The 14,220-nt window shown below is 43.9% G+C and overlaps 1 protein-coding gene across 1 annotated transcript in view; it reads left to right on the top strand.

The window, feature by feature from the left end:
• The window catches only part of rbpjb (recombination signal binding protein for immunoglobulin kappa J region b), a 54,783-nt gene that overhangs the window by 20,598 nt on the left and 19,965 nt on the right, over positions 1–14,220 (top strand). Inside the window, exon 2 of the mRNA XM_083992997.1 lies at positions 10,794–10,832. Coding sequence (XP_083849123.1) covers positions 10,794–10,832 — 39 coding nt within the window. The remainder of the gene's footprint in view (positions 1–10,793; positions 10,833–14,220) is intronic.

The following is a 14,220-nucleotide window of genomic DNA, read 5'->3' on the forward strand; positions in this document are numbered from 1 at the left end:
GGAGTGAAATTAACTATTTACCTCATCGGCCATTGGCTAGTAACCTCCTAAAATTTACCGGCCAAACATATTTTTCACTGGCCAAATGAAAAAATCATGCCTTGTTTGACTAAAAGTAATTGTTTTTAGTATAAAAATCCAACATTTAAAAAGCTGCACATCCTGGCAGCTGAGACTATTACTGTCAGGTTTTGTCCCTCTTCTGGAAGGAGGCTGAAAATCACAGGACATATCTGTTCTGTCCTGAAATGTGTGTTTCTCTTCTATAATACACATTCTATATCTCGGAGGCGACGGCTTTCCACATACGGCCTCCTTCACCTTTCAGACAGGGCTGAGCGTCAGAGTGGGAAACAGTAGGAGAGACAAAACCTGAGGGAGCAGGTCTGTGGAGCTGTGCACCGCGGACCTGCACAAAAAAAACAAGCACGGCGCATCAAATGCGCGCCACTACTGCGTCATGTTGGGTTGTGAGTGCACATGAAGTGCATTAAAGTTTCATTGCCGCTGATCAGCTGTTGCTATGTGCACAGATTTAGGTTTGTTCAACCACTGCTGGCAGTTTTTTCCAGAGGCAATTCATAATATAGCGGGATGATGAGCAATAAACCCCCGACAAGATGGACAGAACAGATCCCTGACGGTTCGCATCAGGGTGTTGTTCATCCTGTTGCATCCCTACAGAGGCTTGCCATAGAAATAAACTTTCCATCGGCCACTGGTGTGTTTTTGTTTTACACGCCAAACACATTTTTTTTCCCTTTTCCCGCCATTGGTGCTTGGCGCGTGTTAATCGCTTTCCCTCTGTTTTGCTAACCCTCCTCCCGCCAATGTGCATTTGTTTCCAACGAAGCTGGCGAGGAAGCAGTCCATGGAGCGGTGGATGACGTGTATATTTGTGTAGTCTTATCTGTCATAAACAAGCGATAACAGGTTACAGGGCGTGTTTGTGTTGTGGGCAGCACTGATCTTGCAAGGTTGGGTTGGGGCAAAGAGACACTAGAAGGAAGATAGAGAGCCTCCGTTCTCCCTGTAACAAGTCATTAAAACCATCATAATTACTCTGAAGCTTTCCAATTAAGGTAAAAAATCTTGCATTGTTCCTCTTTAATCAAGTCTATTGGTTTAATTGTTGACCACATCAATGATATAAGGAAATAATTACAGAAAAGCTCACCTGATCTGCAGAATATCGCTCCTTAAAGTTGTCAAATAATAATAATTTTTGCTCATACTGTTGCATACGTGGTGCCAAAGTTTTGAAAAAAGTTAACTCCTGTTGATTTATTAGAGATTGTCAGACACACGCCTGACTGAGCAACAGAGGGAAAAAAGCAAATGTGTGTTTGTGCACGTTCGCATTAGTGAATGTGTCTTTGCAGACTGGTACACACACACTGCCGAGGACATGTCAGGGTGTGTGTGTGTGTGTGTGTGTATTTTCGGTCTCCTCTGAGCCCCGGGGTGTTCATCATGTGTGTGTTTTTTTCCTCGGCACCGTTTGGACTGTCAGTCACAGCTGTCAAACACATCCCGGTATGAACGGCAGGCTGCGTTCACACTCCCTCAATCAACCGCCCTCCTCCTCCACCTCCACCTCCACCCCCCGCCCCGCTCCCCGCTGCATCGGCCTGTGTTGACGTGTGCTACATGTGTTTGTGTGTTAGCATGTGGAGGCGGGTGGTCGTCGTCGACGCTCTATTCATAGCAACTGCCATCCCTCTCTGTCACCAATACCTCATATGTCATAGTTGGTGTCAGAGAACGATGAGAGAACCCGCCCTCTTCATCCGGAGGTTAATTTTATTCACCCGACAGCGAATCGTTGCACAATGTACTTGCAGAGTTAGAGAATATCCGTTAAAGAAACAACAACTTTTAATGCTTATGTGTGTGTGTTTTTTCCTGGAGCATGCATGGATAAAACAATAAAGTGTGTCTGTCTGCAACAGAGAAGGCTTTGGGCTCTGTATTTTAGCACCAGGTGGTCACTTTTTGCATCTGCTGTCTGAGTATCTGTTATTTTTTGTTGCCTTTTTGGAAATTTGTTGGATTGTTTTGTTTATAATCAAGGAAAATGCTTGTTATAGTTTCCCGAATCCAAAGCTTAAATATTCAAATGGCTCGTTTCATTCAACAAACTGTTAAAAATTCAACAAGAATCAATTTTATATCATATTCATATGTAACAAAGAAAAAAACGTTGCAGGTTATCAAGCAGCAACTTTTAAACAAAGTTATAAAGCTGCTACGTGCATGTGCGATCTGCCCATTAAAGTTGTTGTTGTCATATTTCTGCCTGTTTCTGCTGCTGCTCCTGCTGCTGCTGCTTAACACACGAAACTGCTGCGCCAAGAAATTTTTAGGATCAAATAAAGACATGATGCCTAAATATGGTGCTGAGAAGTGGAGACTGTTTATTAACGCTGGTAAACTGAAGAAAAAAAAAAGCGTCTTCACACAGTTTCACCACACTTTTCTGGATGACTGGATATCTGCGCCTTACTGTCAAGCCAGCTCTGGTCCAGATTTGACGGATTTCTTTTCTTTCTTTTCTTTTTTTTTCTTCCCTCTCTCTCTCTCTCTCTCTCTCTCTCTCTCTCTCTCTCTCTCTCTCTCTCTCTCTCTCTCTCTCTCTCTCTCTCAGGGATGCTCGCTATGACTCGAGCTGTTTGCGGTTGCGTGTGTGTGTGTTCTGTGAAACAGGCCTGAGGGGAGGCAGGGTGTGGAGTTTCACTGTGTGCGTTGTTTGAGTCGTATCTGCTGCTGGTTAGAGGTGTTGGGTTTTAATAAGCTACCACAAAAATATGGTCTGTCACCCTGTGGCTGCTCTTGTGCTCAGCCTCTGAGAAATTAAAGTGTCAGGGTAGTGTCAGTCTGCATATTTGTGGACGTGTGTGTGTGTGTGTGTGTGTGTGTGTGTGTACGTACGTGTGCGGCAAAGCAGCCAGAATGAAATTTGGGAATTAAGCAGGTAAAATTAATTAGGGAAACAAACTTAAAAAGGAATCAATCCTCTGGACTGGTTAAATCCCACTGAACGATGTTAAGCAATCTATTCCAGTGTTAACATATTAATCCAGTAACATTACAGGCATCTTACTTTTCCTCAGAATATTGTTGTTGGCAGGACCAGAGGAGCTTTTATCAATTTTCCCATGACTCTCAGGTTGCGTTTCTGCTCCAAACAGCATCCAGAGCGGTTCGGGCCGAAGAAGAGGGGGTAACCCCGTCGCTGTAGTGGAGTAAACTCGACAGCTTTGAGGTTTTGGCAAAATGGAAACATCAGCGTCTAATCTCTTACACCACGAAGGGACTGTCTCAGATTAACATGTGCATTCAGGCAAACAAAGAGGTGACATGACAGGACTCAGTGTGTTACTTCCACGTTCCACTTCTCTGATTTTTTTTCTCTCTCTCTCTCTCTCTGTCTCTTTTCTGCATCTTGTAACTTTGAACCAGTAGTTAACACTCTGCAGGCTCTGCTGGGACCCTCATTCTGTCAATCACACGACACTCGAGCCAACAGACGGGGAGCGGAGAAAGGTGTTTGTCCCAGACCGATGTAGTGTTTAAAATTAAATGGAGGAGAAACGCTGACTTCACACACACACCCGCTGTTTAAAATCTTAAGTCTGCCTCAGAAATATGATGGTTGTAAAAGAAATCCTACCCGTTGTTTAGACTCTACATTAGGTGAGGTCATTGTGGTTGTAGATTAATGACGTCTATAAGTGATATATTGGAGAAATGCTGGTTTATATCTTTTGTGTTGACCACAAATATTGTCTTTAAGAAGTGAAAGTTAGGAGTCACAGCTCTATTTAATATCAAATGAAATATGATGAAACCTGCCAAAGTTGATTAATTGTTTAATAATTTTGATTATAAAATATCATAAAGTTGTGAAAAATGCCAGTTATACTTTTCTGCATACGCCATCAGATGTGACGCACGTCTTGTCACGTTCAAGGATCTGGTAACAAATGTTTGGTGTGGTTGAGAAATGACCGGCTGCAGATTAATGTCCCGTTGATTGACTTCTTCATTAATTGGTTAGTCATAGCAGGCCAGCAGCGACATTTTAATCTTGTCTTGTGGTAGCGTTACGCCACAGCCTTATCTCAGCTCAGATTGCAGCTTCACAATGGGCCGTCCTGCTTTCACATTTAACCAAACAGCGTGTTATCAGGAGTCTGTGACAGACGAGTCTTAAAGGGATAGTTCAGAATTTCGGCAAATTCTCCTATTGCCATAATCCCTATAGTCATACAAGTAGGTCCATTACTTTTAGTTATCGGTGCATGTTGTTTTGTGATCAGCGGGGCAGAGACGTGAGCTGCTCAGTGAACACAATGGAGGTGAACGGTACAGGTCCCCTGTCCCTCATCAAACTCATCAAATACACAATCCAACAACTCCAAAACACTCTTGTGGAGAAGTTGTGACCTGCACATTCACCACGCTATAAAATAATCATGTAACATTACGAGACAGAGTTGTTTTTGAGGCAAATGCAGCCGGAACTACTTTCCAGACACGGCTGCTGGGCGTAGTGATTTCAAAAGCGCAAGTAGTTCAGAGTATTTGCTTTGTGTGTCGTGATGTTACGTACATGATTATTTTATAGCGTGGTGAATGTGCAGGTCACAACTTGTCCACCAGAGCGTTTTGGAGTTGTTGGATTGTGTATTTGATGAGTTTGATGAGGGACAGGTGACCTGTACCATTCACCTCCATTGTGTTCACTGAGCAGCTCACGTCTCTGCCCCGCTGATCTCAAAACAACATGCACTGATAATTAAAGGTAATGAACCTACTTGTATGACTGTAGGGATTATGGTAATAGGCGAATTTGCCAAACATTTTGAACTATCCCTTTAAGGCTGTTTTGGGCACATCATGCGTTACAGCGCCGGCCACAGTCCTCACACCTTCGTAACCCAGCGGTGGCGTCACTCTCACTTCCCAGTGAAAGCACAGAGTCAGGACATCCTCTTCCACTACTCACATGTTAATGGAACAACAGTTTGTCCCATCTCTGCACCAGCTCACTGGCCTTGGCACACTTCTAACGGCTGCACACACCATTAGTAACCGTGCCAGGGTAAGCCAACAGTGAGTTGGCTTAGCACTTTAATGGGCCTATCAGGTTGCTAATAGGAGATTGCCAGTGTAAAAAAAAAAGAAAAAAAAAGCCCATTACAGGGTTCATAAACAGACCTGAAAGGGATGAGGAAAAGTATGGGGAAATTAGTTTTCTAGTTTACAAGTTGTGAATACAGAGCGCCTTGACAGAGGTTTGGATTTTGTGCAGAGGGAGGTGGTTTTGTGTCTGTTTATACTGTCACTCTCCGGAGAGCGCTGCTGCTGAAATTGCACAATAATGACATTTAGATGTGCTGTAACAACTGGGATGCTTTATCTTGTGGGGTTGATGTTAATGTCACTACTATTTTGGAGGCACAGAAATATTTCCCACTAATTCAGCTCAGGATTTTTTTTGTTTTGTTTTGGTTTTTTGTTTTTGTTGTGTGTGTGTGTGTCTGTGTTTCTCTTAATGAGGAGAAAATAAGCAGGATCCCTGCAGCCAGCAATTCATTGTGGTTCATCAGATTTTTTTTATTTATTTCATTTTTATTTTAAATTGGCAAAGAAGAGATGACATGACAGTCTGTGCTTCGTACAAACCACCTAGTACTACGCCGCCGCCCCACCAATAGAAAGCACCGCTGAACTTATAAGTGCTTCATAGACAGAATCGTGCATGGAAAGTGGAAAGCGTTGCTTCCCCATATTCTCTTTTTGTGGGGTTTTTTCAGCGACAGGATTTCAGTCGCTTCGACAGTTTTGCATCATGTAAAAAAAAAAAAAAAAGTGAAATGCGCCCAAAACACGAAAGTGCTTTTGTATGCAAAGATAAAAATAAAGAAGTTTCCAGCTGTGTCACATTACGCCTGTCACAGATATACTATGATGACACATTGCTGTCATGATGATTGTCACCGTCAAACTAATGAGCCTCTTAAACTTTGCTGCTCAGGCCGTGGTGTCCTTGACGACTCTTTTTTTTTGGTTTTTGTTTTTTGTTTAGTACATAACAGCGTTCGAAAAACTTTTCTGGCGTCTGATCTGTGTCTCCATTGAAATAGATAAGAGAGACCTGTTGTGACCCACCCACCCACTGCTGTCTGTCTTATTACAGCGATACCACCCCCTTGTTTTCTCACTGCTACCGGGCTGCAGCGTCTCTCACCCTCATTGTGTCCAGTGGAATAAGTGATAGTAAGCAGGAGGTGAGGAGGAGGAGGAAGGAAGGAGAGGAGGAAGGAAGGAAGGAAGGAAGGAGGGAAGGAGGGAGAGAGAGAGAGAGTAGTCATAACGGATGGAGAGCAAATCAGTTGAAACTCCTCTTCACACAGTTTCCTTTTCCTCCGCTGACCTCCTGGCCCGAGCTGAGACCGTCTGTGTTTGGATTAGAGGCAAAACACTTGTCAGGTTTTAGCAGTTCGTGCACACAGGGCCGTTGCTAGGAATTCTGGGGCCCCTGAAAGAATACTAAAGTGGGCCCCTGACTTTTCCACTTTTTTCTTAGACTATGTATGTATTATCATTTTTTATTTAGCCTACTTTGTTTTGATGCTAATACAGCATTACTATGAGCATTAGTCAGGGTCTTATGCAGAATAATACAGTCATACAAAGATTAGACTACTGGGGTTTTTTGTGGGCCCTACTGGGCGCTGGGCCCCTAGAATTATCATCACCTTTCTCCCCTATACAACGGCCCTGCGTGCACTGCACATTGTAGTGCAAAGGAAAGTCATGATAGTGTCTCTGTGGGCAGGTATTTAATCACTGCATATGTAGTAGTTTCAGAGGTAGATTGAGGAAATTGATAAATAGCAAAAAATATTGGAATAGATAAAAATGTCTTCAGGGCTTTTGTGTTGTAAATCTTTCTACTGAAATAACTCTGAAATGCTAAATAAAGTAAAAAGAAAAAAAAAAAAGGAAAGAGCTCTTCCATGAAAAGTGGCGTTTCACTGTGAAGTCGAGCCTCTCCGAAAAACTGCAGATACAACAGTCGCTTCTGCTGCAGCTCTACCTTGTTTTGTGGTTTCCTGTGTTTGGTCTTCTTCTTTCTTCTGTTGTTTCTTTTTTTTTTTTTTTTTCTCGGTGTGTTTTTAAAGTGAGCACGTGGAGGCGAGGGGGGAAACGGTGACCGTGGTTTTTCACAGAACTTTGCTGCCAACCCACCTCCCCTATAACACTGCGTGACCGCCTCCACCATCCTCTCTGCACGCTGCAACACTTCACATGAATGTGAATGCTTAAAATACATTGCATGCATTCTTAGAAATAGCATGCATTATGTGTGGGAGTGGATTTTGCTTAGGTTTTTTTTTTTCTAATACTCATTTTTCTATGATGGATGTTTGAGAACGTTTTAAAAAAGATGGCGAGCTAATGACTGATTCTTCTCGTATGCAGACATGGCTTCTTCTTCTTCCCCCCTCTGGTTCATTCGCCGGCGTGTATCCGCCGCCACTAAATCCTCGCACTTCATCTCTCCGTAGATTTCAGAATTCTCTCTCCGTCTCCTCCACAACACGCCATCTATTTCTTCCCGCCCCGCCTCGCCTCGCCTCGCCTTTAATCTCACCCTACACTTTTCCCCCTGCAGTATCCCTTCCTTCGTTGCTCCCTGTTTGCAGTGGAGGGGAGGAGGAGGAGGAGGAGGAGGGGAGGAGGGAGAAAGAAAGAGAGAGCCGTCTGGAATCCATTAGCCAGTTGAGGCATCAGTGTTTCACTGTGGGAACCTTATTGATTGCCCTCCTTTCTAATTATTCCACCTCCACTCCCTCCTTCTTGGTCTTGCACCAATCATGCTTTCAGTTTCACTCGCTTTTTCCTGCCCTTTCTTCCCTCTTTGCCTCTTTTAGCAGCTTTTTTTTTTTTTTTTTTAGGTTATTTTCATCCCTCAATTTGTGTTTGCATGCTTCTCTCTTTTTTTATTTTTTTTTATTTCACACCACATCTTCCACACACTCTCACATAAACTGTGTTTATTGACGTATTGACATGCGAAGCTACGGAAATCTGACGTAGACGCTCTGAATCCTTTCTTATAGACGCTCACAGCCCCTGCTGCACGCTGCCAGCCCGGTGTTTCTGAATAGAATAGAATAGAATAGAATAGAATAGAATAGAATAGAATAGAATAGAATAGAATAGAATAGAATAGAAAAGAAAAGAAAATACTTTATTAATCCCTAGGAAGGATATTCAGATTGTCCGGCAGCTTACATAACCTATAATAGTATGATATAAATGATGTAAAATGTATATAAAAAGTAAAACATGTATAACCTAACAAAAGACTCGGATCAGTTGAGTGTGTTTGAGTCACATACAGTAAGATTGAAAAGCTTTACATCTGAATCTGAAAGAAATCTTATTCCTGTAACTTCACCACAAACCCACTGTATATGAAAGTGTAACTGTATATTGTCACGTAGTAGTCTCACAATTTGATTCAGGCTTTTAAGAAATAGTTTATTATCAGATCATTCAATACTAAATAGTTGTCTTTCATTATGTTATTTATAGATTTAGTTTTTCTGTCTGTGTGATTTCATTCAGAATTGATTCATGATTCAGAATAATCAAAACTGGCACATTTTTTTTTATTTCTTGGCTCTTCCTCCAGAGCACTCGGTGCCAAACATGGATGTTTTACAAACCATTCGCTCATGTTTTTAATCCACCGACTTGCAAAAACAAAAAGACACACAACAGACTGCGTGGCCGAGATAGCAGAGAGAGTGTGTGTGGGAGTGTGATGCCTTTTTTGCAGAAATTGACAAATGTAGCAGCAGTAATGAGACTAAGAAGATCCTAATTATGTAGTTCATACTGAGCCGAGGGTCGTTTACCGATGACCTGACGGAGATAACGTAACTGATGATACAGAAAACATTTTGTGAAGGAAAAAGTGAAAAAGATTCAATCACTTGGGAATTGTGGAGGAAAAAAATTAATAAATTTAATAATTAATGAGTTAAATCATGTATTTTGGATACAATGATGCTTTTATTGCCTTGACCGTGCTTATCTGTCCCTTTTTAAATTATATTATATTAGTTTTTCTGGATGTTTTGGTGTATTTGCTGTGTTCAAGAAATGCAGATCGGACTGTGTTTCTTGTAACAAGCTGTTCTTGTTTTCTTGCTTTACAAAAAAAAAAGAGTGTCTGACTAGAAAATAGTCATCCTCAGCTGTGACATGTTGTAAGTTTCCAGCCTTTCTCTACATCTGTAGGCTGTGGTTTCCTCGTTACATACAACGTATGACTAAGAGCTCTCTGCTCTGACTCAACCGCACTCCACTGATTCGTCAGGCTTCCAGCAGCCTGAGTCTCTCTGTAGAGTCCTCCGGGCCACCGACGGGACCAGGAGTCTTTATGCTGACTGACGGCATGTTTGCGGCACCGTGAATCGATTATTGATTGATGGTAATAACGGTGGATATGTGAAAGCTGAGAAAAGCCAGAGGGAGGGAGACGTGACAGAAAAGTAGTCATTCTTGACAAGTGAAATGAGCCGTTACGCACTTGTCATCCTCCCAGCTGTGGAGGAACATGATATAAATCATTCTTTTCTTTATTAATCAGGTTACAACATTCAGAACGTCCCCTGGATACATCAATGTGCTCTTTAATGGTGCAAACCGGTCGCTTTTTGATCTAATCAAACCTTTTTGTTTTGTATATTTTGCTGCACTTCATCAGGATGTTGCATACGGATTTCAATTAATCGGCCCCTAGCTTCGCACCACATGCCAAAGAAAGAAAGAAAGAAAGATCTGTGATGTGATGGAAACAAGTCGGTGCTTAGGAACATTCACAGTGTTATATATCCCTTTTTAAAAAGCGCTGCATGTCGCCTCGGATCACGTGAAGTTCACCCTCCGCTGTCATGCATCATCGGACTGGAAGCTGCGTCAGGAGATTAAAAAAAGTCAGATTCACTTGTTCCATTTGGTTGTTTTGTTTTTTTTTCTTCGCACATGAAGCCTGAAAGCTGCTGCTGCTGCTCGTAGCTTCTTTTCTGTCCCACTCTTTATTTGTCTTCTACCTGGTTAATGGCTTTACTATCACACAGTCAAACAGCGAGGTCTGAATCACCACCGCCACCACGTCAGCAGCTCTTTATTAGACTCTTAAAAAGCTGAATGTTGTAAAAAACCTCACTAACCGAGCTACGTGTGTGTGTGTGTGTGTGTGTGTGTACGAAAAGCTTTGATGTGAACTCAGAGTGATCTCACGGTGTCCAGGCCCTCCGTCGCTGCTCTGGGGTTCGTGCGGTTTCAGGTGTCGAGCTGCATTCGACTTCCTGCAACACAACGTGGAAACATCACACAGGTGTATTTGGCGAAATCTGAAACAGGGGGGGGAGGAGCAGGAGCTGATGCAAGACCTGTTTTGACACACACAGACACACACACACTGATGGGAATTAAAGTGAATAAAGTTCAGTGTCCTCCTGCTTTAACCCGCCCCGCGGCCACGCAAACAAAATAAAACACACATCCTGTTGTCGCTTTTGGCCCTGCTTGTGCAGAGTGCCACGACACACACACACACACTGTGTCAGGGCCACACAAGTGCGTACATGTTTTTTTGCGTTTGTATACGCGCGCCATTGTGTAATGTCTTGTTTACTCTTGGTGTGTTTGTGGTCGATAAACCAGCCCTCTCATGTTTTCTTCTCACTTTGTGTCTTTTGCAGGAAGTTCGGGGAGCGCCCTCAGCCACAGCGCCTAACAAGGTGAGTCTGCACACACACACACACATGCACACATGCACACACACGTCCACGCAGCACAATCTTCCCTGAAGACCTCATTTGTTGACTTGTTGTGGTGTTTGTGCGTCTACGTGTCACTACAGCAGTAAATACACGAGCTCGCTTCAAAAGCAGTTGAATATAATCACAAACTGCCTTCATACTTGGTTTTTTTTTAGTTTATATTAACGCCAGTTGTGTGTTAACTGAAGATATTTACGTTGACAGCGTAATACCTGCAGTTGTCAGTGGCTTTCATCTACATAATCTGACGGGGATTAAGCTTTTCAAGAGGTTTTAAAAGGTTAGAATGAGAAAAAAAGGGCTTCAACTTTTCACACTCAGTCAAGGGACACAGGAAAAAAAAAACACACATACACACAGAGGCATAAACTTCACTCTTGGCTAACCTGTGGTTGCATCGTTCCATACACCCTGAGGAAGGCGCAAATTTAAATTTGACCCACTCAAATAAAGTTTTTTTTTTTTTTACTTTTTCAAACCCACCTGCACTTTTTTTCTCTCTGATCTGTTTCCCTTTGCAAGAGCAGCGGTGGTTTGAGGGACACCAGCAGCTCCTGTGTGTGATCCTGTTGTTTGTAACCTGTCGTTGCGTTGAGATAATTTGTGGTGGTGACTTCCATCTGCAAAGACGGCATGCATCTGCAGCAACAGCGGCAACACTCAACTTCATGTGCAGGACAGTCGGTACCAACAACGTAAACAGACCCCTCTCCCCTCCCCACTGTTGATTGTTTATTCGTCAACTTCTCTGTAGTTTTCACAGAGACGCGCTTTTAATACGTTTGCGTTGAAATAAACCTGCGTGTATCGCAATTGTTTGTAGAAACATGCCAGTAATAATTCAGCCTTTTTTTTTTTCTTTTCTTTTTTTTTTCTTTTCTCCAAAGGACTCTGCAGTCTAAACTTGCACTCGGCGTGCACCGCCGAGCAGCGCTGCAAGTTTTTGATTACTCTTGTTCCCTCTCATGTTTGTTCCAAGTCATTTGGAGGAACATTTGGGTGAACAGAGAATGTTGATGGATGTTGTGGTTTGCTTCTGGAGGGTTAGATGTGTGTGTGTGTGTGTATGTGTGTGCACTTGTTTGCTTGTTGGCGTTTCTCTTTGTTACTGGGAGCGGGCACTGGGTTTTCGCCTGTACTTGCGTGTGTGTGTGTGTGTGTGTGCTCGTCTTCTGCGTGTGGCACTCAGCAGGGAAAATGAGGGGTTGCACATCGCCTGGAACAGCCGAGCTTGGTTTTTGGGGGAAAGAAAAAAAAATAGTGGGAGAGGAGAGGAGGGGAGGAGGGGAGAGGGGGGGGGTGGGCCCCAGCACCTTTTGATGTGTGTCCCCCCATCTTCATTCATGTGCTGCCAGTGCTGCGCTGGCTCGCTCCGGCCCCTCCATTTGTCTGATGGTTTATTCCGACGGCCAGAAATATGACGGGACACAAAACACTCTTTACCCGAAGAGCTGAAAGGCACAAACTGCTCCACTGTGTGTGTGTGTGTGTGTCTTTGTATCGTGGCGTTTCTCTTTTTTTTTTTCCATTTCTTTGTGTTTTTCTGTATAGATCAGCCTCAGTGTCCTCATGGCTGCGTGTTCACTCACACCCACTTGCCCCCCTCCCCAACCCTCCTACCCCTCCCCACCTCCTCCTTCCTGCAGCAACAACAGCCCCATGGTTTTTCTGTCATGCAGCAGCAGCAGCAGCAGCAGCACAGACGGACTAAAATGGTGTGCGCCGTCCTGCAGGGGCTTTTTAGGGCAGCTAAAGCTGGCGGGGTCCTGCAGGGCCGCCCTGTCAGGAAGGCTACTCGACTGGAAATACAATACGTGACACACATACACCGAGCGCACACGCCGCTGTTCACGCACGTCCTCCGATTCAGACAGATACACAAAATGCACACAACACAACACATGAGCGTGGAGGCTGGATAAAGCTGGGGGGGGGGGGGACGCCCCTTCAAGGGTTTATTCTCCCAAACAACGGAGGACGGGCCAGCTCTGCAGAATCCATCGCCTCACATGGAAACGCTCAAAAGAAACTGTTTTTTTTTTGTTAAGTTATCCGGCGTCTTTATCCGAAAAACTCTTAAATTCAGATTGGACCCCATCGATTTGGCTCATGCTATTGTTTGGTCTGAACTCGCACTTGCTCGCATTCAAATGTCCTTGTTCTTGAATTATTTTCTTTTGCTCGTTTTCCCCTCTTATCATATTAATAAGAAGCGGTGCGGTCGGCTCTTTTCCCGTCTCACCGTCACAAAATCAACCTAATCTGCCATTCAACTTTCGCTCTATTGACTTTCTAAACATTTGTTTTTTTTCTCCCCCCCCTCTCCGTGCGCGTCGGCTGCTGTTGCTGCTGCTGCTCAGACGCGCCCGCACTGTTGCCACTGCGACAGAATGTGCTGGGTTTTGTGTTTTCGTATTGTTTTTGAGGCAGTGAAGGTATCACAGCTGAGATCTAATAGACACCGCCGCAAGATCCTGTTGTTTCGGGAGGAAAAACTTCCTCCACAGTGTTTTCGAGGCTCACCGGGCTCTTGTGGAGGTCAGACATCAGACATGGAGCACATGGCACTTGTGTGTGTGTGTGTGTGTGTGTGTGAGACGGCTGAGCAGCCTCCTTCAGGAGCGGCCGATTGTGAAATGTCTTAACCCAAGCCTGACCCAACGGATGTGTGTAATCTACCTTTTGTGATGCACAAAGGCGCACACTAATTGCAGTCTGATCATCTTAATTGAGCTATTTCACAGCGCACGTGTGTATTAGTATGCCTCGCCACTGTGTGTGTGTGTGTGTGTGTGTGTGTGTGTGTGTGTGTGTGTGTGTGTGTGTGTTGACAGGGGGTCTCTCTGCTGTAGACGCTGTGGCAGATGTACAGGACAGATGCCTGTCTGCTCCGCTGCATCTGTAGCCTGGCTTAACCTAGCCCCTCCTCACACACACACACACACACACACACACACACACACACACACACACACACACACACACACACACACACACACACACACACACTCTAGCCAACCCCCGTCCTGCCTGCCTGCAGTTGAATACATCTCTCTTTTTCTTTTTCTTTTTTCTGCAAAAATCTGTCTGGCACATTTTTATCTCGCTTCTCGAGGTTCCCCTTTTTTTGTTTTCTGTCTTTATGTTTATATCTCGCTTTACCTTTTTTCTTTTTCCTTCCCTCTATCAGTGCTTCCTCCTCCTCTTCTTCCCCTTCTTCTTACTTCTTCATTAGCAAATTGAAAGCAACAGAGCCGAACCTGCCACTCTGAGGAAGTCCTCCTTCGGTTTCTCCTTCTTTATTACCTGCGTGTTGCGTTCACAGCCCGTCGGTAAAACAGCCACC

The sequence above is a fragment of the Trachurus trachurus genome, assembly GCF_905171665.1.
Source record: "Trachurus trachurus genome assembly, chromosome: 18".
Lineage (NCBI taxonomy): Eukaryota > Metazoa > Chordata > Actinopteri > Carangiformes > Carangidae > Trachurus > Trachurus trachurus.